Source organism: Phoenix dactylifera, chromosome 17, assembly GCF_051530095.1.
Source record: "Phoenix dactylifera cultivar Ajwa chromosome 17, Ajwa_hap1_PhDact_Kaust_v1.1, whole genome shotgun sequence".
Taxonomy (NCBI): Eukaryota; Viridiplantae; Streptophyta; class Magnoliopsida; order Arecales; family Arecaceae; genus Phoenix; species Phoenix dactylifera.
The window spans coordinates 5,202,814-5,226,537 of record NC_143206.1 but is presented as its reverse complement, the minus strand read 5'-3'; the positions used below and the strand labels follow the sequence as shown (position 1 = coordinate 5,226,537).

Sequence of the window (23,724 nt, the reverse complement as noted above, 5' to 3'; positions counted from 1 at the left end):
GTTGACTATGAAAAAGTGGCACATTTCAAAATGGCTTATATTTAGTGAGCATAAGTTGTATAAAATATCTATTATGCCCTTAATAAAGAAAAAGATTTTACTCTATTCTATTTAAAAGCTTAAGGGTATTTTTGAAAAAAAAATACTACAATTCCCAAGTAGTGGGAAAGTGACTTTCCCATATCCTACATAGGTTTTTCTTTTTCATAAAATCTCAAGTGGCTCTTCAAAGTCAAGATGCGTGAGGGGCAGTCTGTCCATGATCATAGTTTGACCATGATTAAGGATCTTGAGGAGCTTGAGAAGCTCGGCATGAACATGCACAACGATTTGCAAATGAATTTGATCCTGCAATCCTTCTATCTTCATTAGGTAGTTTATTGTGAACTACTATATGAATAAAATTGAATGCACCAAACTTGAATTTTTAAACATGTTAGTAACAACTGAAGGAGCCTTGAAAGGTTCAAGGGGAATAGTTCTCGCTGTGGAGTTGGCTTCTACTTTCAAGAGAAAGTATACTGGGAAGAAGAAGAAGCCTGCGAAGAAACAGAAGACCGAAAAGAAACCGAAGAAGGAAGTTCCTAAGAAGAAGGCCGAACCCAAGGAAAAGTGTTTCCATTGCAATGAAGATGGCCATTGGAAGAGGAACTGTTCTATCTACATGGAAAGTATAAAGAGCAATAAGGGAGACACGCCTTCTGAAGGTATGTCAGATATGCTCATTATTGAAACTAATCTAACGGTTTCTTCTACCTCCAGTTGGGTTATAGATTCTGGTTCTAGGGCTACCTAAAACGAATATCCGAACTTAAAGTTCAAGATGATGAATATATCAAGGCATATGGGGACATCATATTAAGCAACGAAGATGAATTAGCTGAAGTTGCTAGGCTATGGGGTGGTCAAGCTAGAGATAAAATGAATTCAAAGAAGAGGCTTGTAATAAGGATTAAATGATTAAAGGATAAATTAGGTTTTCAGGCTAAAGTTGTTAACTTTGAAGATAAAGAATACCATAAATATTTATACCAAACGGTTTATGCAACTCAAGAGAATCTATAGGCAGATCATAGGCAATTGAAGTGGGAATACGACACACTAGGGAAGGTATAAAAATTTAATCAATGAATATGAACAGTTGCAACAAGAGCTAACCAGGTACAAGAAGATGATTCATGAGGACATAGAGTCCTCTATCAGAAAAAACTTTATGTGAGAGAATTTTGAGAGAAAAATTGCAAGGATCTACAAATTAGAATGGAAAAAAATTCAATTCCACTAATATTAGAATTTAGTGTAGTATCTGTATTCAAGACAAATATAGCTTTTATATATCAGTACATTCCTGCTAATTCTTTTTTGTTAGTCATTTTAATCCCGGTCACGGGTTATTTGCTAGTGGTACATTATACCGGACCCTCTCTTGTGGCCTAGCGACTAAGGCGGAAAGCCAAAGGCCCATCAAGCTAGACCGACTTCGAGTCGGGCTGCAAGCTAGGTTGGAAAGATTTTGGACCTAGCCTAAGGCCGGAAATCCAAAACAAAGCCCGAACCTAGGCTCAGACTTAGCCCAAAACAGACCCCGAACTTAGATATTTGTTTATGAACCACTTAGAAAATAAAACTATTATTGCCCAATGTATTATCAATTTGCTTTTCTGATAAATATATTTTTGATCATCAGATGATTGCTATCATGAAGTTACAGTATTTCATCAAAGAAAATATGAAACTACAATATGAAAGAATAAGCTTCAACTGAGTTTAGGAGCCTAATGTTTAGCCCGAACGAATAATGCGGTCTGGCTCAATCAGATTTAAGTCAGGCCGCTCGGCCCGGCCCTTTTTCAGCCTACTGGCAACAGAACACTTCCGATTAAATTCAGCCCAGGATGGTTTGCCCTTCCGACCAAATTGAGTCGTTTTGTCGCCATCCCCTCCATCCCTTCCTCCGAGTCCGAGCAAACGCTAGTCAAGAATCCGGCCCTGAAACGTAGCAAAAAGAGGAAGTCGGCACAGCTCTCTCTTTGTCGACGATCTCCACGACCTCCTAGTTCATCAGGTGAGTGATTCTTCTCGGGTTCCGGATCCATCCTTTAGCGAGACCTGCAAATTGTGAACAAATTCGATCAGATGCGGTATCTACACTTTTCCTTTTTTTCATGCGAATAATCGAACCATTAAAAGATCTCTGGGTCACAACTCTGCCTTGGTTTGGGATTTCGGTTGACTTTGGGACCACAAACGCCGGCCATTTCTAAATTTAGCTTTCACTGATGCTGCTCTTCTTTTTTTTCCCCCCGAGTAACGAGAAGCATGAGCCCCTTGTTTTATCGCTGATGGTCTCAAGTTAGATTCTACTGTAATCTTTAGTTATTTGCTTTCACTTCTTGTTGTCTGTTGAAGGCTTCTTTGCGTGGAATTTGGAGGCCTTGTTAAGCTTCGGTTCTTGCTGGGGCATTGCTTTTTCTGGTCACAGCTGCATACCGAAGCCCTTCTGGTGGGCCGACCGACATGGCATCACGACGGCATGTTCGATATACTCCTCTTTCCAGAGAGGATGGGGATGATGACAGTGGAATGGTCAGAGAAGAAGACCTCCGATTTGCCTACAACCCTAAAGCTCTTGATAGAGTTCCATGGAAGTCGATTGCCCTCGCACTTTTCCTTCTTGCCCTAGGATCAGTTCTTCTCTTCCTGTCATTCTTCATCCTCACGGGCCACATGGGGGGCGATCAATCCCAGGCATATGGTCTTATGGTGCTTGGCATACTTGCATTTCTTCCTGGTATGCACCACACAATCACTTTAGCTTGATTTTTCTATTTATTTTCCTGTAAGATAGATGTAAAATTCCCAGAAGGTAAGGAGCAGTATGCAAGACTTATTTCAAAAATTCGTCGTGCTTCACTATGTTTTTCGTTTGTCACTTACTTTCTGTGGTGGTACCAATCTAAAAGGAGTGAGGACTTAGCATGCATATGATGGGCATTTTGAACATATAAACAATTCTATATTTATGTAATTTATATCTCACTGACAATGTTGGAACTTCAAATCTCTGACATTCTCAAGAATCACTCTTAAGAATTTGGGATCCATATGAATGTCACATGTTGACAGTCCCCTCGTCTAAGGAAGCATTGATGATAAACCTGAATTAATCAACATGGCATAGAGGCTGCTCTTAACACTTTCTGATAATTGTGTATTCTGTTGACACTTTTTGTCATGTTTACGTTCATTTACAAAATACATATTTGTCTTTGACCAAATTTATAGAAGTGCTAATAATTATAAGATAAAACTTGATCGCTAATGCATGTTTGCAAGGAGGCTACTTTGGCAATGAAAATAAGTATGTTTGCTGCTGACTAGTTTCAAATAATTCGCATTACGTGGGCTCAGATACGAGAACTAGATTTGGACAAGTACCATGTATTTGTCTTAGCATGAGGAAAGAAGAGGTACAGGGCCGCATTGAAAAAAAAAAAGAAGCTATTTTATACATGTTTTGAACATTTTATAAAGAAACCTGAAAGATATTACTTGCTGAGGTCTTTCAAATGTTTCACATCTAGACCCCCCCAATTAGCATAAGGATATAAGGAAAAAAAATGACATTTTAAGAAGTTATTTTGATGCCTACATTCTCAACCAATCTCTGAAAGAACAAAATCTTACTAACCATATTATCACTGTTTGAACTCTTTGTTGGATGAGTCCAACTCTCTAGCAATTTGTAGAATCCAGAATATAAGGAAATTTTAAGTATGTAGATGTTTGATGCATAGACAAATTCAATACATATCTGATAAAAATTCTTGTTGGATTTGAGTGTCCAAGAAACACAGAAAAAAATAGTTAATGGGAACATGTTCCTGGAATGAGGTTATAAGTAGCTACAAGTGGATTGGATTGACCTGTGATGTGATAGATTAAATATCATTTGTTGTATGCCCAGAGAGGACGGACACAATGGCCATAAGAATCAGCATTGAAAGCACTCAGCTAGTCAAATGGCAGTTCATACTAATGTTAAAGTATTTGGGGTCCTCATTCAACTGCTACGAGCATGAGAGGACCATATTAAAGTGTCAAATGCTACTAATGGCCAAGATTTTGTACAGCAAACGATAGAACTTGCTCTCAAAGTCTTTGAGAGATTTTAGGAGTCCTGACTAATATTATTTTTTATTTATTTTTATGTAGTTGTTTGTTAGGACGTTATGAGTCTTTTGGTGTCGAACTATATGGAGGGACTTTTATGGTGATAATAGGTAAATAGTGAACCCTTTCTTGAGTAGGAAGCCATGTTTTCTAGTCATTTTGGTCTCCATAAATAATGTTCTATGCAAAGTGATGAACTTCAGATTTTTGCAGAGGTACTTTGCTAGAAGAAAAAGTCTTGGCCTGGTCCATCCCTTTTTCTTCTCTCCCTCTCTCTATCTAATATCTTTCTTCTCTATCTTCTTCTTTAATCTCATTCTTTCGTTGCCATCTATGATCATATTGTTGCCAGATTTGCAGTGTATTGTTGAAGATTCTGCATTAATCAGACCAAGATACCTGAGATTTGTTTATAAGTCAACTAATGACCATAATAAATCATCCAATCAACTCTAGATTCCTTTACCTAGCACTCCTACTTGCTGAAAAACAACCCAAACTAGAATTTATTCTTAATCTTTAAAGTTGTGTAACTGCCAAGAATACCTTTCTGTCCTGTTTTTCTTATCAGGGGCAATGTGGTTTCTTCGTATGTTCCTTCTATAATCATTTTCTCGGGTTTGTCTTTGCCTTCGTTGGCCACACTGTATTGGTCCTTCGTCAACTGGCTTCAAATCTGGAACTAACTCAAAAATAACCTATGGATTTTGGATTAGGCTTGGATTGGAAAATATGACCCATTTTGAAAATGGTTTAAATTTGGATCATGAGTCACCCGAATCCGAACCCTCTTTGAGTTTAAGGAAAGAATTTGCTTTTAGAAACATTAATATAGTTAGTCACCAATAATCAAGTTGCATTGTTGATTATAATTTATATGTGGGGGTCAATCAACTATCATGTGGAATGAATTGTTGTTTTCTTGCATAATTTGTTAATGTCTTAATTCTGTAACCAATTTATGCTTGTTTTTGTGGTTTTTGTTGGAACTATTCTTGATCTGATTTGACCAAAAAGCCTGATATAGTAATATAACTAAACCAGATCTGATCCAACCCAGGTGGAAATGGATTAGGCTTGAATTCAATTTTTTGGACGTGCTAATTAGCGAGCCAACCTGACTTGTTTGTAGTCATAGTTATTGATGGAGGACACTCAAGGGGAAACACAAAAGTTATAGTTAACAGGGTTTTAGGCTGCTAGAGAGCGTTAATTTTCTTCATCTTCTGCATAAAATTTGATTACAAAACTCCCACATCTGAAGGGGAAAAAAGAAACTAATGAGATTCTTAGACTCCATAAAATACCCTCATGAGGCATGTATAGTACTGCCACCATAACTAGATCCACCAAGCTGTCAAATGATATTTGAGGTATTTAATCAGTCAATTCAAAATAACCCACTCAAAACTAAAAGTAACCAAAAGTAAAAGGGGAATATAGCAAAATCGTCAACTAAAACTATACAAGTTACTAAGTCGCAGCTGTCTGATGCATCATGAAATGATTTTGGATCTTCATTGACACTTTTGCTTTGCAGTAACTTGCCTTGAGTTTTTTCTTTTTTTTAGTCAAAGCTTAAGCTACATTGATTGTTTACACATTTGAATGACAACTGATGGATGCCTACCATAGGTCTGGAAAAAAATTCAAATCTTGGACTCTAGGCATCTTGATCTTCTTGAAGGAAAAAAAGTTAATGAGTTCATGTCTCACTGCTGAAACAACTTAGTAGTGACAAATCAGCTGAGGCTAATCGCATGTTGGTCGATTTTGCATTCATTGGAACTTCAAAAACCTTTTTTTCTTGTGGACTGGCAGCACATCCTAGTAATTACATCTCAAATAGGAAAATGCTAAAACTGTTAGCCGTGTAATATTCATGAGATAAAAAGGACAAGAATCCACTCAACCCATCATGTCTGAGATATCAACAACCCAGCCTGCAATCAATCCGTTGGTTTCCTTCGCAGAATGTATGACTGGCCTCGAACTGGGCCAGATTATGAGCAGCGGACCACAAATGTCCAAGAGAAGAGGGTGATAAACTTGAGCTACAGTTGCGAGGTTTTCGACCCAGGTGATTGCCATGCTTGAGTTACCCTAAAGCCAAATTTATGTAGCACCGAACTTGACATAGGCTTGCTTTAACCCCTTCTAAGCAGCATATAACTCAGCAAACCGGATTGAGCAAGGAAAAAGAAATCAGCAGCCAGCATGTAAGACCTGATCGTGATAATCCCAAATTGAAGAATAAAATCGGCACCCACCTTATGATGTTGACCTCACAGCATGGCATTGGAACTGGTCTTGATATTCTTGCAGTAGGTTGTTGTGAGGGTAGAAAAGGACAAGTAGAAGAAGGGTTTAAAGAGCAGAGGCCATCCTAGAGTAGCAAACTATCAAGTAATCCAACTCCATCTGGTTTGTCGTTTTGGACGAACTCATCAGGAAGGTAAATTGCTTGATTTACTATAGCAGTGGGAGGTTAGAAACTCTTCTCAAGGAGTCACTTATTACAAGTAACCTACAAGGGCTTACCTGAGTAACATATTACTGAATGAGTTTGTTCTGGTATTCCTCCAAATAGGTTATGCAGCAATCATTGTAAGGAATGACGTGGAATAGCAAGATTACAAGCTGAAGAAATAAGCTCCCAAACTTGAGATGCAAATTTAAATGGAACAGAACATAAGGGGCATCCTCAACATAATCCGGACAACCTTTAGAGTTCAATAATTCTTTTCTGGGGAGTTGGCCTCAAGCAATCTTCCACCAAAAAGGACAAACATGAAGGGAAGAAGTCTACATTCTTCAGACTCAATATAAACAACTTTATGATCATCGTAACTTTCACAAATCTCCTCTTAAACAAAATTTTCCTTGATTTCAATGATGTGTCATCCGCAGCTTCCTAATCTTCAGTGATAATTTCAGAATCTTGTAAACATGCTTCTTTGGCTGTCTTGATCACAAACTCATCCTGATTCTTTCAGATGGTAGAAATCACCTCCCCTCCTGATTTAGGCCTGGAAACATGTTACCTATCAATAGCTTCAAATTTTAATCTTTTGTATTTCAAGGATATGTGCATGTTGTAAGAGATGAATCAGGTATGACTAAAAGGTAAAAAACTTGATTAACTCAAATTAGTAAAAAAAAATCTAGTAGAGAAGTGATGCAGTTTGAGCAAGAGAAGGTAAAGGAGGAGGCAGTGGCGACAACTTCCCAATTTGTCATCTTCTTTATTTACTTGCTCTTTGCCAAAAATCTTTTCTTGGAACTTTTTATATTCTGAGTCCAGTGTGGTATCCATAAGTGACTACTTTATCCTTATCTTCTTACATTAATTTTCCCTCTTTGATCCAAGTAGATATTTTACTTTATATTGAGTTACAAGTCTTTGAAGAACCTAGCAGCATGTGGATTTAGTACGTATCTTACAAAACCCTTCAGATGCTTGGTTAACCTAGATTATTGTTCAGAAACTCATATGTGCCCTCATATTGGAGAACCACATCATCAAATCAAACTCTGTATTGCATTAACAATTGTTTATAACACAACATCATATAAAAAGGTTTAGAAGGTAGATAAGTAGAGAAAGCAATGTCGAGCCAGACAAGTAGTCACTAGAGTATTTTATAGGGTAACAAATACACTCTGCTGGTGCATCACCTGCCGCAAGCACTTGTAGCACCTTTAACAACATAATAAATTTATTATGTTATTTTGTATCTTGAAGGTCAGGGTTAATCTTGGTCATGTTGGCAGTCTGCCCGACACAATGTCATGCCTAGAATTGCATGGGTGCCTTAATCTTTTTTTTTTTTAAAAAGGCTACAAAAGTTATGCATTATTAAGTGAGTTTGCTTATCCGCGGCAATATTTAACTATTCTATTAATTCATACATTTCAGCTGATATACTACAATGTAGACCACCCTTAGAAACATACAAATGGGACCTTCTAATGTAAGCTCTTATCAAGATATCAAAATCATGCAACTTGTCTGTAAATCTGAAATATGGTGACATCTGGTGGTTTGTAACCCTGTTTTGGCCATGAATGAGTCTGATGTATGAGCTTTGAGGAACTTTTAAGGGACTTCTATGACTTATTTCATAACCTTGGGTGTTTGCCTCAATACAAATCTCAAGATTCCAATGGTTAAGAAAGTCCGATTCTTGAGGCTAGCCAATATTATTAATGGAATCAAGGAATTACTTGTAAATGACCAGTCCTAAGCCTAGATGAGAGGTGTAGAGTTGATTTTTGGTTGATAATCAATCATGAAATAGATCCATACTTGATATGCATGAAATTAGGGCATTCCTTGTTTCATGTGATGCACCACAGCAGGACCTGGTTATGGTGACAAATGAGCAAGAGTTAGCTAGGTTTAGGGTGTGCTCTAGAAAGCCTGGCACAATGGCAACCAATTGGATTGGCAAGGAGACAAGATCAATCCCATCAATTATAACAATAGTATGCAAATAAATTAACAAAAGAAGAAGATCTGATTGTTATTTGGAATTTTGGAACTTTAACCAGAAACGGGTTAAGAGCTTCTGGATAAGGCGATGTGTAGAAGAATCAACATTGCTTGTTTACAAGAAACCAAATGGAAAGGTGGTAAATCTAGGACAATAGCTATTCAGTTAGTTTTAGGTGATGAGATTATTGATATAGTCAATTCAGGTGCATGACAAATAGATTTGGGAGAATCACATTGCAGTTTTGTTTGGAAATTGATGGATCAATGCAAGATATTCTATAGGAAGAAAGGATAATTATATATGATGAGGGATATGCAGGAAAATGATATTGAATATGAGAAAGTATATGGTGGATATGGTTCTCAGTGATAGAAATTTAACAGGAGATTCCATTCTAAAGTTTGTAATTTTTTATGATTTAACAATTGCAAATACATAATTTAGTAAGAAGATTAATATTTAGTAGCCTTTTACTTAAATTTGTCACAAATAGATTACTTTTTTGCAGAAAGGAGAGAGATCAACATACAGGGATTGTAAGGCGATACCAAGGGAAAGCTTGACCGCACAATGTAGGCTACTAAGACTAGTAGTCCTAGAAATATTGATACTGGGATGCAAGTATTGAGACAAGTGGAGGTTATACTAGTAGAATTTATGTAGGTACTCACTGTCTTACTGTATCCACCATGACAGGAAAGAGCAAGAAACAGAAGAACTCCTTCTTCTTAGGACAAAATTGGATTTAACTCAAAATAGGCTGCTTTTTTCATTTCATAGATTTTATATATATATATATATATATATATGACATGTGCCATGAAACAGTAGTGATGGAAAACTCGCAAAATATTTATAATAGCAGTTACCAAGTAGTCATTTCAAGTCTCCAAGGGACACTTTCACAAGTATCCCTAAATCCAACTATTAATGACATCCCAAATTTTCATTGAGCACTTTCACAACTATCTATAGACCCAACCACCCACTAGAATATATTAAGGACAAGCAAGAAATGAGAATGGGCTTCTCGTGTAGGCTTCTTCTTAGGCCTAGTCCACGGATACTCTAGTGTCAGTCTCCTGTTAGAGAGAAGTAGCCCTCAAGTTCCTGTCTTCATCCCCATGGTGAGGTAAAAGATCTGTTATGTTGAAGGTAGCCGTAATGTTATAATCTCTCGGTAGCTCAATCTTATAGTCATTCTCCCTAATCCTTGTAAGAACTTTGAATGGTCCATCTACTGGTGGCTTGAGCTTGCCATGATGACCTCATGGGAAGCAATTTTGCTTCAATGGGTCTGTATACTAAATCCCATTCTTTGAAGGGTGCGTGCTTTCTACGCTTGTTTTTAGTGTCCCAATTATTTGGATTATGCTTCTCAATTTTGGCTTGCACTTGTTTATGAAGCATTTGGTTGTGCTTAGCTTGTTCTTCAACATCTCCACTTGTTTAGTGTCCGGTTCGATACGGTACAGCATACTATGTGCACAATGAAGATTTGAGGGGTTTAGTGAGAAGAGTTATTTTAATTTTCATGGAAGAATATAGGAGGAAGGGAAGACCTGCGGTGACTTAGATGAAGGTTGTGAAACTAGATATGGAAGAGTTTGAAATTACATTAGAGGCAGCCCTAAATAAGATTTCCTATCAAATGAGGATCCACAAAGCCAATTACAAATAGTTGGGATAAGGTTGTGGTTATGGTTTTGGTTATCATGATGTTTGAATTGGGACGACAGTGTGCTTCCCTTGATGTGCCTCCAACAATAGCAGCTATTTTTTCATTATCTTAAAATCTTGATGTTTATACATTTTAATGTTTGCTAATTGCCCATTGTTTAACTAGTTATTTAGTTAAAACTTCTTCTTGAATAGGAATATTAAAGACCAAGCTTTGGCATTGATAAAAGGAGCAGAACCAGCCAATTCAAAGTGTACTAAACTAGACTAGTTGGAAATCGGCACAATCTAAGCCTTTAAGATGAAACATGGTCGGTTTGCTTAAACCGCCCCTCATTCAGCTATTAAACATGGTTTGGCTCGATTCATTTTTTGGCCGCCCTCTAGCTTGAAATACTCGAAAGAAGCCCCCCCCCCCCCCGGCCCTGGCCACTCGCGATAGTCCGCCCCACGCCACCTCCGATAAGTCACTCCCTCCCACCCTCTCCCCCTCCCTCCATCTCTCTCCTGCTCTCTCTTAGTCAAGTTAGGTTTAGGGTTTCCCTCGCCCTCCCCCTCCACCTCCCTCTCTCTCGCTCTCTCTCACCTTCCCTCTCCCTCTCTCTCTCTTCTCCCTTCTCCCTTTCTCCCTCTCCCTCTCCTCTTATGCTCTTCCTATATCAGTACATACTAGAACGGCACGGTACGGATCCGTAGATCCATACCGTGCTGAACCCTTGCATGTCCATAACCCCTTGGCTGTACTTGCTATGTATACTAACAGCAAAGATCGGCTTCTACTCTATGTTTATGAAGTCATCCTTGTCCATATGAAAATAAACAGTTAGCATCAAAAGGGTAAAAAGATAAGTGTGGGATTTGAGGAGGACCATGGCAAATTTCTAAAAGCAAATTGTCAACATCTGGAAGTTTCATGAATCTTTTTTATAGAAGGGCTATTTCTCTGCATATTTGAAGTATTTTGCTAAATGCATAGTCACAGAAATTAAAACTCATCATATGGCATGAAACATATGAAGGATTTGGAATGGTACTGATGGAATAATTGAGAGAAAGGATTTGTTTGGCCTGGGCTTGGTGTTAATCTGTTGATTTGGAGTTACCTGCAGGAGCCATTAGCCAGGGCTAATTTTTTATTTGGAAAGAAGTATAGGAACCAAACAAATATTCAGGCCAGAGTTTGGGAATTGAAATTCAGTCACTATACAAATCTTTTCAACCTGCTTTAATCTCCACTCTAGATACATGACATAGACCTAGATAAAGGAATTTTATAATATCATCAGCAATGCATTGTTGGTGGTTGAAGTGGCAATCATTTGGTCATCTTTTCATTCCTGGCTTTGTGCTCCTTGCTTTGCCTTTTTCCCTATAAAGTAGGATCGTTCACCCAATTTTTTCAATACAGTAACAGATAACTTAACAAAAGGTGGTCCCTTTATATTTCTGTCAAGGAGCTTTAATTATTGATTTATTTTAAGCTCGGAGTGTGAGAATTGTCTGAATTGAAAAATATTCTCCTGACACGGTGATTACATAATTTACATATGTTATTTACAGCAATTAAGTGGCATGCTGAAATATAGGCTCTCAGTTTGTGCAACCATCACCTTGTAAATTGGAAAAATAACTATTACAATTATTGGGCAAGCAAAATAAACTAGAGTTTCTGGAAGTATCACTACATTGAAAAATATGAAGTATTGTTAGGAAAATTAAGCTGGACCAGTAAAGGTTTGGGAGTGTATATGGTTCAATATGAAAATTAAGCTTGCTTGTTTTCCCATCTTAGAGAGAAAAGATGAATAGAATATGGACTCATGGACAGTCTTGGTAAATTCTTAAAGCTTTCTTGTTATGTACACTTGTTTGTTGGTAGTAAGTTTAATAGCCTTACCATGACAATGTACTTGGCAAGGTGCAATGAAGACAAGTAAATATGATTTTTCTTGCCTCAATGAATAACTATGTTGAATATTCTTACAACTCATCCATTTCCTATAAAAACAGTTAGCAATGTGAACGGTAAGCAAGCACGCAGGTTGCCAGGGGTAAGAGGGATCTCATATTAGCTTTCAGTTGCATAAATGTGATGCCATTAAATGTGCCATGCATGTATTGTTGAAGTACTGTAAACAGCAATACTTGTGTGGGTTTCAGATTGCATGATTTCTAGGTGAAGCCTAGGTAGTAGTTTCGTATATAGATGAATAGAGTAGCTAGAATGTATTTCTATAAAAGGAATATTACATAATTGACATATATCTAACCATGTTTCCAAAATCCAATCTAATTATGTTGTGGCAGTGGTCTGAGATACAATGATGGTAGCATTTCCCACAAGCAATGTGAAGCCAATAACCTTTAGTTTAATCAGCTCTTCCACGAATTGTTACATGGTCTCTCTCGCTTTTTTTTTTTTTTTTGGTGAAAGTTACATGGTCTCTTTCGAGGAAATACTCTGGATGGTTTTTCAAGGTTGTCTTTTTATATGGCAGATCTATCATGAAGAATCTATTAGTTGCTGCCCAACTTTTGCCTAGTCAATTCGTTACTTCTGCCATGGTTCATCTTGTTCCTGTCTGTTCAAGGGAACTTACTAGTTTGCTGCACTTGATAACTATGCAAATTGATGGCATAATATTAAATCTCTGTAGATATCTTGAATCACTTTAGTGCAGATTGATTGCATAAAATTAAATCTTGGCAAATAGTCTTGAATCAATTTAGTGTTCGTTATTCCTAGTTTTCTGTAGCCTATGAGCCATATGGATCAGCCGTTGCTCGAGACCTCAGCGTTTTCATCTTGTTGCAGGTTTCTATGAGACCAGGATTGCATATTACTCTTGGAGGGGAGCCCCTGGATATAGGTTTGCATCCATACCTAATAAATGAACTTTCCAGTTTTCTTTGTACTAGTCTGGTCACCATCAGTTGCTGTTTTTGCCATGGAGCCAGGCACATGAATAAGAACTGGTTTAGGTGTTATGAATCTGCTGTATGTACAGTAGATTATTTTCTTAATCTGTGTTGTGATCGCAATAGACTCAAGCAGTGCAATGGGACTGATGAAACTCATAAAAAGAATGTATGGTACGATGTTTCATCTCATAATGTTGATTATAGAAAGACACATGGCATAAGTACTTAAAACCCCTGTTTTCCTTTTCATTCTATATTAGTTTGGCTTCAGTGAAATTGAGAACTGCTCGACCCAAAACCAGCCTATTTACATATGGTCTGAATATATTCAAAGGATTGATGGGTCTAGCATTTTTGGCTAGACGAAAAGTGACCTTATTCTCACCTACCTTTATACGAGAAATAATACAACTCTCTTTTCCTTTGATGACAATGAGCATATGTGGCAAAAAAGATGTGATGTTATTCCGACCTAGCTTTATATGAGCAATACTTTTCATTTCATGACAAAATGTGCATTTTGGCTAAAAGATGTATAACCTTATTCCTGCCTAGTTTTACATGAGAAATATCGTGACTGGTACATTTTGTTTGAGCAATCTTACTATTTTATTTGAAATAAAAGAAGCTTTTTTTGCTTTTTAATTTTTGGTAGACCAGAGTGTTTATATGCAAGTATAAAAAGAGCCCAACTAATTGACTTGGAAGATTCTATAATGTAGGCAGTGCAACGACGACAACGGATTGGAAGGGTTGCTGATGGAGGATTAAGTACATGTACGGCACTGTTCGCAAAATAGCAAACCTCCAAATGTTTCCGCTGGTTGACAGCACCAATATTTGCAGCCCATTCTGCGGACTGGTTTCCATTGCAGTAATTGTCGTCCAGGTCTTGGTCTTGTTAGTTGGAGGCCAATTAGGATATAGTAGAGTGGTTGGACATGAGAGATTTCCTAGTGACTTGTTGCCCTAACCAATCCAAACATCAACCTTGAATCAATTGAGGTGCATTTGATTCGTGACCTGAATCGAAACCGGAATCAAAATTGGAATAGGAATCAGAATGGCTATATTCTTCGATGCATTTGGTCTGTGACTGCAATTAAAATCGGAATAGGATTTGAATATTAAAGGAGATTCAGGATTGGATTTTGGGAAAGTGGAGCATTTTCATTTTCTCCTGGAATTGAAATCGGGATGGGACTCCCAGCAACCAAATGGTTTAAACAAGAGTCACTCATTTTTATTCCTATTGCCCAGCTCTCCCCAGCTAAATACTTGAATGTAAGTTGTAGTCCAACCAAAGCTGCAAACCTAATCTAACGAGAACCTAATTGTCCCAAAATTATACTAAACACACATAACATTCCATATAAGGGCTTCTTGAGGTATACAATTGCACCCATTGACATGAGCTCAATGTAGAATCCTTAGACCAACCTAAACACCTTCTACCAATTGATACCCTCACACCGTACTACTCTAGCCTTGGTGTGCACCAAGATAAGTCTATCCTCGTAAATGAGTACACCTTGCACTCCTAATTCCCCATTTAGTCTACTCTTATCCTTTTTCAGGACCAATTGCCTAGGAGAAGGACAAGGGGCAAACTTTCTTTCTTAAACCTCAGAACTATTATCATTCCTTTCTGACTTGATTTCTGCTTGCCTCTCCTCTTGCCAAGTATCCAGAGTACACCCTCGTTTCTATGTCCCAACTTTGCACCAGAGCATAATAAAAACAAGCGAAAGCTTTTTACCGTAACAACTTCCTTTCATTCAAGTCTAGATCCATGCTATGTAATAGGTGTCTTAGGTTATCTAATGGTGTTCTAAATTTATGATGCCTTTGTGATGTAGGAACAGGAGCCCGAGTCATCCTAGATGTGCGTCATGTTTGGATCATCGCTTGGGTGTGCCCGAAATACAATGAGTCCAGTATTTTCATTACCTAGTTACATTGGGTTCTTAATTTGGGTTTCTAATTTACTAATTTGTGTCTGATGATTGAATCTGTGTAATTGAGTACCAAGTGGCAATTAGATTGCATGAAGATCAAAGCATGATGTGGAAACTTTGACTTGATCAAAGTTGAGTTGTCCTATGAGTCCTAGTTGATTAGGAGTCTTGAATTAAAGAGCTGGGACCAACATTGGGTGTGTCCAAGTTAGATTGAGTCCATGTCTGGAGTGGGTCAAGTCACATTGGGTTTAGTTGTTTCAACGCCTAATTTAATTGAGTCCAAGGCGTTAAAGGGTCTTAATTTATTATAAGAGTTGCGTAATGAATCCATGTGTTATGTGGGAAAGAGTCCTAAAAAAATTGAACTCTCTTTCCATGCGGCATGAAGAGTCATAGAGTTAGACTCTTAGTCTTGTGGCATGAAGAGTCCTAGCCAACTTGGATTCTATCCCAAGTGCCAAGAGGAGATTCAATTTAAGTAGGAGTAGTAATTAGTAAGTTATTTGAATGAGTCAATTATTTGATTTAATTTAAAAGAGTATATTTAGTAGGAGTCCATATTTAAGAGTTTTTAAATTTCTAGTTGTAAGCGTCCTTATTTTTCTAACCTCCTTCTCTATATAAAGGAGATATTGAAGAATAAAATTCAGAATTAATTGAGTGAAATTTTTTTAAGTTTTTGAGAGCTTTGAGAACCCTTCACGTAAGAAAAGAGCCTTTTCTCCTTCCTTGGTGTGACGCCTAGAAGAGGTGAAGAAAGAAGGTGCGACTCCTTCTTCTCTTTTGCCTAGTTTTGTGGATATTTAAGTAGAGGTGAGACTCTTCCTTTAAACCCATACTTATCCCTTCTTAGAATCCTTCTTTCTTTAGGATTCCCTTCAACCCATACTTATCCCTCCTAGCCGCCATTACCAAAGAAAAGAAGAGAGAGAGAGTTTCAGCCCTCATCCACAAAATCCAGCAACACCCATCCCCGACTGTATCAAGTGGTATCAGAGCAAATTGATCTACATGAGTACAAGATGAAGCCATTCCTACTATTATGATCCCTACTATGATGATCCATACTATGATGATCCTACTATAATGATGCCTACTATGACGATCAATACTATCCCTATAACATCGAACAACAACTAGATGATCTAATGGATGAAGTTCAAAATCAAATGGTTGCCCTAGCATGGAAGATGGATATTGTAGAGACAAAACTACGATGTTGTAGCCGTGTCAAACCACAAGTTGGGCGACAACTTTTAGAACACAGCAACAAAGGCACTCCTTCTCCTCGAGGTATTTCTCCATCCATAAGATCTAAAATTTCTGCAAATAGGGGTACATATCTAAAGCGAGGAACAACAAAATTCAGCAAAAAAATAATGAGTCTCATACCGCAAAGAAAAGGCAAACCCAATTGCTCCAAGTGCAGTGGCCGAGGGCACCTCGCTGATATTTGTCCCACTAAAAATCAGCAGATATTCAAAGAAAATCTTGACACTAATTCTGAAAATTCGGCAGCACCATCTGGTGATATCTCTGGCACTGAGATTCCTTCCCCTTTTCCTGAAGTTTTTCCTAGACCCACTAAGATTGGGGACAAGGAGGAAGCCAACGTGGAAGATAAAATTTCAAAGATGATCTCATTTGAATTTCAATCTTTTTTAAAAGATTTTTCTGATGAACTCCAGGAGAATTGTCTAAGAAAGATAGTTCAGAACATTCAGCGGAGATCAGCCATGAAGATGGAACCGTGTTCACATTAGTTGGTTTTAAAATTGCAGAAGATATGCCATCAGATTTTGAGGTGAATAATCTAATTTTTAATCAAAGTCGAGAAGAACACAAGCAGCACCTTCAACAAGATCTTCAGGTTCTTCGATTGGAGAAATTTTATGTAAGTCTAAAAAGGTATTCCTTTGGTGATTTTCACGATTTCTTACTATAATTCATAAATTCAAATCAAGGCGATCAGTGAATTATGGCACGCCAAGAAGGATATCAAAAAATTTTGGTGAAGTAGAAGAACTAACCCCTTTTAGATTATTTGTGGCTGAAGACAGAGGAGATCCTGCGCCAGAATTTAAATTTGCACGAGCTCTTCAGTCCCAACTCGACGAAGTCGTCTTCTTCTCAGTCGGAAAGAATTTATGCAGGAGCAGAAGCCCGAGTCATCCTAGATGTGCGTCATGTTTGAAGCGTCGCTTGGGTGTACCCGAAACACAATGGGTCCAGTATTTTCAGCGCCTAGTTACATTAGGTTCTTAAGTTGGGTTTGTAATTTGCTGATTTGTGTTTGATGATTGAATTCGTATAATTGAGTGCCAAGTGGCAATTAGATGGCGTAAAGATCAAAGCATGATGTGGAGACTTTGACTTGATCAAAACCAAGTTATCCAATAAGTCCTATTGAATTAAAGAGTTTTGTCCAACATTAGGTGTCTAATGTTAGATTGAGTCCATGTCTGGAGCGGGTCAAGTCACATTGGGTTTAGTTGTTCCAACACCTAATTTAATTGAGTTCAAGGCGTTAAAGGGTCTTGATTTGCTTTAAGAGTTGTGTGATGAGTTCATGTGCCATGTGGAGAAGAGTCCTAAAAGAATTGGACTCTCTTCCCATGTGGCATGAAGAGTCATAGAGTTGGACTCTTGGTCATGTGGCATGAAGAGTCCAAGCCAACTTGGATTCTATCCCATGTACCAAGAGGAGATTCAATTTAAGTAAGAGTCATAATTAGGAAGTTATTTGAATGAATCAATTGTTTGATTTAATTTAAAAGAGTCTATGTTTAGTAGGAGTCTGTGTTGAGAAGTTTTTAAATTTCTGGTTGTAAGAGTCCTTATTTTTCCAACTTCCTTCTCTATATAAAGGAGAGGTTGAAGAATAAAATTCTGAATTAGTTGAGTAAAATTTTTTTGAGTTTTTGAGAGCTTTGAGAGCTATTCACATGAGAAGAAAGCCTCCTCTCCTTCCTTGGTGTGACGCCAAGAAGAGGTGAAGAAAGAAGGTGCAACTCCTTCTTCTCTTCTGTCTAGTTTTGTGGGTATTTAAGTGGAGGTGAGACTTTTCCTTAAACCCATACTTATCTCTCCTTAGAATCCTTCTTCCTTCAAGATTCTAAGACTTCATCCACGTTCAAGCCCCTCCCCCCCTCCCTCACATTCAAACCGAAACAAATTTGGGTCCCAAGCCAACTCCATCCGCCCCAACCCAAGCCAATATAATTTTTAAAATTCAAACCCAATTGATATCAATTAGCCACATTCCCATCTCTTTCTTCGTCCTCCCCCCATCCAAGAACCCTAGCCGCCATTGCCAAAAGAAAGAAAAAAAAGGAGAGAAAAAATTTCAGCCCTCATCCATAAATCCAGTAACACCCATCTCCGACTGTGTCACTTTGTCTTAAAATAATTGAATGATCGGTTATGTGTTGTAAGAGCATTTGATGATGAAGAGGCTGCTGCTCATACTTACGATCTTGCTGCTCTAAAATATTGGGGAACCTAAAGCTATTCTTAACTTCAAGTTTTTTATCATATCTAAAATTATTTTAAATCCCTTTTTAAGTTGGAAATTATACTACCCTAGCTTCAAGAAATTAGAATTTTTCTTAACTATGAATAATATTTTTCCTATTGAACTTTCTCAATAATGCAAGAAAACACATTTAAAAGAGTATCAAGGAAATATAAAACTTATGAAAAGATGAGTTTCCATAATAATTTTTGGAGATTTTTATTTGACATCCAAATGTATTCAATTAAAACAAATCTATTTCTATGACATCAAAGAAAAGCTAATACTCCTTTTTTGACATGCTTTGAAAATTTTTTTATATTCCTATAAGTTTATGTTTGTCTATGTGCTGACCCAAAGATTGATTTTGATGATCACAAAATCTTGAAGTATAATTACTAATGTTTGTGTTGCAAGAAGAAAGATAATTTGTTTTGCAAGGAATATAACAAGTTGGAAAAATACAAGAAAGCCTCAAAAGCTCTCAAGAAAAGTTGGAAGAAAGCCACACTTCTTTGGCCCAAGGTTCAAGTTCAAAGAATTCAAGTTGGAGGAGCAAATTCAAAGAAAAATTCAAAAGAACAGTCCTCGAGTCGACTCCCAGGAAGTACGAGTCGACTCTAGCACAAGCATGGCATTTTGGCACACCCTCGAGCCGTCTCCACAAAGCACGAGACGACTCCCAATCGCTACGAGACGACTCTCTCAGAGAGACAGAAAGTAGTATTTCGGATCACAAAGCGCAAGTCGACTCGAGTCAAGTGCGAGGCATCTCCCATCATTCTGACGAAGCACGAGTCGACTCCCAACTATTATGAGTCGACTCTCTCAGTCAAGGCAGAGAACCCGTTTTCGACGGACCAAGATGCGAGATGACTTTCGAACCGCGCTAGCCGACTCCAACGAGAATCGATCGATAATCTGTCAGAGGGATCCCGAGCCAGAGCCGACTCCAGAATCATGCGAGACGTCTCCCACTTCAGCCGAGCCGACTTCTGGACGGGCGAGACGACTCCACTGTGACTGGGATGCATAACGGCTAGTTTTTCTCAACTCCAACGGCTCTATTTTTGTCTCTAACGGCTAGATCTTTGTTCGCACTCCATCCAAAGCTATAAAATCAAGGAAAGAGCAAGGGAAGAAGTGGGAGAGAACAAATAGAAAAAAGATTTCAAAGAGATTTTAAGAGAAACCTCCCAAAAGCACAAAAGGACCATTCAAAACAAAAGAGAGAGAAGAAGAGTATCTGAGTGAATCCCAAAGCTTCCTCTCCAACTGTGTGCTACCTCAGTGATCCTCTACCTCGTGCGAAATCAGAAGAGGGTCAAGTAAAAAAGAAGTCAAGTTCTTTCATCTGCAAAACTTGTTTGAGGGCTTCTTCTCTTTACTCTATTTGTTTATATTGTTATATCTGCTTGTTTGAGAAGTTTGTATTTGTTTTAAACTCCTATTCTGACATCTTTTAACTTGATTCAATCAAGGGGTTAAGGGTTGTTGGTGAACCAGTGAAAACCAACGTTGTAGGTTGTAGTTGGTAATCTAGGAAAAACCAACTAGGTTGGATTGTGAGCCTGTGAAAACAGTCGGATTGGTTCTAGTCGGTGAGCTTGTGAAAACTGATCGAGTTCGTTGTGATCTCGTGAAAACAACAAGTTAGGTTGTGAGCTTGTAAAACAACCGACTGTAATCTGAGGGATTATAGTGAAATTTCCAAGAGGTCTTGGAAAGTGGATGTAGGTGATGGGGTGCACCGAACCACTATACATTTTTGTGTTTGTGATGCCTTATCTCTTATGCTTCATGCCTTACATTCATACTTGATTGTGTAATATCTCTAGCCTTGTTTCCTATTGATTTATATGTAATTGTTTAGAGCTTACTTAGCTTCCACTCCATTCTTACCATTCACATAGATTAAAATTGATCATACAACTATAAGTTAATTTTTAGATCAATTGCACCTTAAAGCCATAGTATAGTTACTCTAGCTTAATTTCCCACTGCTTTACTTGTAATTGCCTATAGCTTAAGTAAGATAACATCTTATCATTCTACTGCATTCAATTCAAATTTAATTAGGAAAACTTAATTTTTAGAAAATCCAATTCACCCCTCCCTCTTGGGTTGTCATCTTGGGCAATAAGTGGTATCAGAGCAGGTGCTCTTCTATTATTTATAGTCTTAACCGACTAGAGCCAAAAATTATGACAGTCCCACATAACATATTATTTGCTGAGGGACTTTTCATAAACAGACATACACTGTTTGATGGAACTAACTATATTCAATGGAAAGCTAGAATGAAAATCTTTGTTCAATCACAAAACTATGAGTTATGGAACATCATTATAAATGGCCCTCATACACTCTCTCAAGCTGTTAATGAAAAAGAACTAGTACAATTGAATGCCAATGCTATGAACATACTATATTGTGCTATTCATGGAACTGTATTCAATGAAATCTCTGCATGCTTATCTACTAAAGAGATTTGGGATACTTTAAAAAATATTTATAATAAATTCCAGATTAGCTCACATGTGCTTCAATTACATACTAACAATGAGACTGTAGGAAAAGCTTTTGAATCTCCCAACCAAGAAGAAAGAGCAACAAATGAAGAATTCGGTGATGAAAATAAGGATCCATCCTCAAACACCGAAAAATTCAAAAGCTTCTTAAAGACAAAGAAGAAGAGGAAGCAAGAAGAAAGAAAGAAAGAATTTAAAAGCAAGAAAGCCTTGACCAAGAGAGAGTCAAGCAAAAAATTGAAAGCTATGAGCAACAAAGATGACATCAGCTCCAAAGAACTACAAGAAGTAACTAACCCATGCTTCATGGCACATGAAGATGAGATATATGAGGTACATGCTGAAACTGAAAATAATTTTACATTTGATGAACTTCATGATGCCTTTTTTAATTTATATTTAGAACATAAGAAACTTATTTGTAAAAATAAGAACTTGAAGAATGAAAATCAAATTCTAATAGATGAAAAACAGAAACATACTAATGAAACTGAAATCTTAATTGAGGAAAATAAAGAACTAAATCAGAAAAACCAACTTCTCGCTGAAAGCCATGATAAACTTAAGAAAAACAATGAATTGCTTTCAGAAGATAATAGAAGATTAACTAAAGAAGTTGACAAATTAAGACCTGTTGTTGAAAGATTTACTTTCAGCTCTAAAAAGTTGAACCTAATGATAAATAATCAAAGAGCTGAATTTGATAAAGTTGGATTGGAATATCAACCTTGGTACACCCAAAAATCTTTCAAGAATATGTTTGTTAAAACGGATTCTAATCATTTTAAAATAGATTTTTATAATACTGATAAATAGGAACAAAAGCTAAGTAAAATCTCTTCTAAATCTGTACATTACAAATTTGATGAACCTAAAAGGCAAAAATAGAAAACTAAAAGTTTATCCACTACTCATGTTAAATCTATGATTGTTAAATTCAACAAGATCGAAGATGCAGAAATACATTCCTCTTGTAATCCTAAAATCTGCAAACTTGTGGACAAAATAGCTATTAAGAAAATATGGGTTCCAAAAGGAACAATTATAGCTAATCTGTAAGGACCCAAAAGAGCATGGGTTCCTAAGTTGAAAACTTGATTATTTTTCAGCAGGTGTGTCTAGCTACCCAAGATTTCAATGAAAGATATTATCCGGACAGTGGGTACTCTAGACAAGTGTTAAAGAATGAAACTTAAAATGTAATTAAGAAGAGTGACTAAAATAAAAGAAATAATAAAATTAGTATTTCTTGCATACTCTCATACTGAAATTATTTTATTACTTGATTAAAACATAACTTGCAAGTATTAATCATTTTTATAAGTGATATTTTTGGTATGAAAAGAAAATATATCCAAATCACTCCATCTTTCTATATTATGCATTACTTATTGATGGATAATTTGGTAAATCAATTCTCCTAGAATAACTCTATGAATTCTCTATATGCTTGATTGAGAGTTCTTATCCATGGTATTATCTTTTATAGATCTTAGGCATAAGAATGTGTACTTGGGACATTTTTAGATATATGCATTATGAATACCAAGATAAAAGAAACTAGTTTTGGCATATAAAATCAACTCATACTAGTATGGACTTAATATCAAAAGACCTTGCCATTGGTTTACTTAGATTAATTTCTGCAAGGTCAAAGTTTTCTATACATGTCATCTAGAAAAATAAACTAAAATCATTTTTAAATCTAAAAACATTGTTTCCAACTCATAGTCCTTGAAAATTCTTCACAAGAACTTATTTGGATCTCTAGAATTGTGAACGTAGGAGATAAGACTTTTGATTTTGTAATTATGGATGATTTCTCAGAGCTAATATTGGTTTTGCTCTTGGCACTTAAATTGAAATATTCTCTGCATTGGCACAAACTTACAAAAGATTTTAAATTAAAAAAGTTTGCAAACTATGAAAATAAAGAAGTATCATGACACAGTTTTTGAAAACCAACTTCTTGTTAAGTTTTGCACAGAAAATGATATTGAATACAATTGTTTCTACACTAAGGACATCATTGCATATTAGATTTATAAAAAGTAAAAATAAAACCTTTGAAGAAATGTGATGGACAATGCTATGTGATAGTAAGATTATAGCTATAATCACAGCTTGTCATATTATAAGTTTCTATTAGAACCATTTTAGAAAATCCTTTATGAACTCATGAAAAACAGAAAATCAAATGTTGCATACTTTCATGTTTTTTAGTTATACATGTTATGTTCTCAATAATGAAAAATATGTCAAATCTGATAAGAATGTTTGTCTTTGGATATTACTTATCAAGCAAAGCATATTGAGTATTCAAATTGTGGAGTGATTGATTAAAACCCCATTTGATTTTGATGAGCTCAAAGCATTTGAGTATATCTTGTGATTACTAATGAATTCAATTGAGTGTTTCAGTGAAAATCCTGTCCAAGTGTCTC

The 23,724-nt window shown here is 36.8% G+C and overlaps 1 protein-coding gene across 3 annotated transcripts; it reads left to right on the top strand.

Annotated features, from left to right (window-relative positions):
• The first annotated feature begins 1,882 nt into the window (after nucleotides 1–1,882).
• LOC103717448 (uncharacterized) lies at nucleotides 1,883–13,505 on the top strand. 3 transcript variants are annotated; one of them, XM_017845271.5, is made up of 3 exons: nucleotides 1,883–2,065; nucleotides 2,483–2,791; nucleotides 13,168–13,505. In XM_017845271.5, exons 2-3 carry the CDS (start codon nucleotides 2,518–2,520, stop codon nucleotides 13,245–13,247), a joined length of 354 nt encoding a protein of 117 aa, XP_017700760.1. In that variant the 5' UTR covers nucleotides 1,883–2,065; nucleotides 2,483–2,517; the 3' UTR covers nucleotides 13,248–13,505. The 3 variants fall into 3 exon arrangements, with proteins under 3 accessions (XP_017700760.1, XP_017700758.1, XP_088569369.1); XM_017845269.5 differs by having other exon boundaries at nucleotides 1,889–2,065; nucleotides 2,410–2,791; XM_088713243.2 differs by lacking the exon at nucleotides 1,883–2,065 and adding an exon at nucleotides 2,118–2,141 and having other exon boundaries at nucleotides 2,410–2,791.
• The last annotated feature ends 10,219 nt before the right edge of the window (nucleotides 13,506–23,724 follow it).

Bases quoted from the DNA above. Each gene is read 5' to 3' on its own strand.
- LOC103717448 (XM_017845271.5), top strand. From the start codon at position 2,518: ATGGCATCACGACGGCATGTTCGATATACTCCTCTTTCCAGAGAGGAT. The intron at 2,792-13,167 runs GTATGCACCACA...ATCTTGTTGCAG, and splicing joins CATACTTGCATTTCTTCCTG to GTTTCTATGAGACCAGGATT.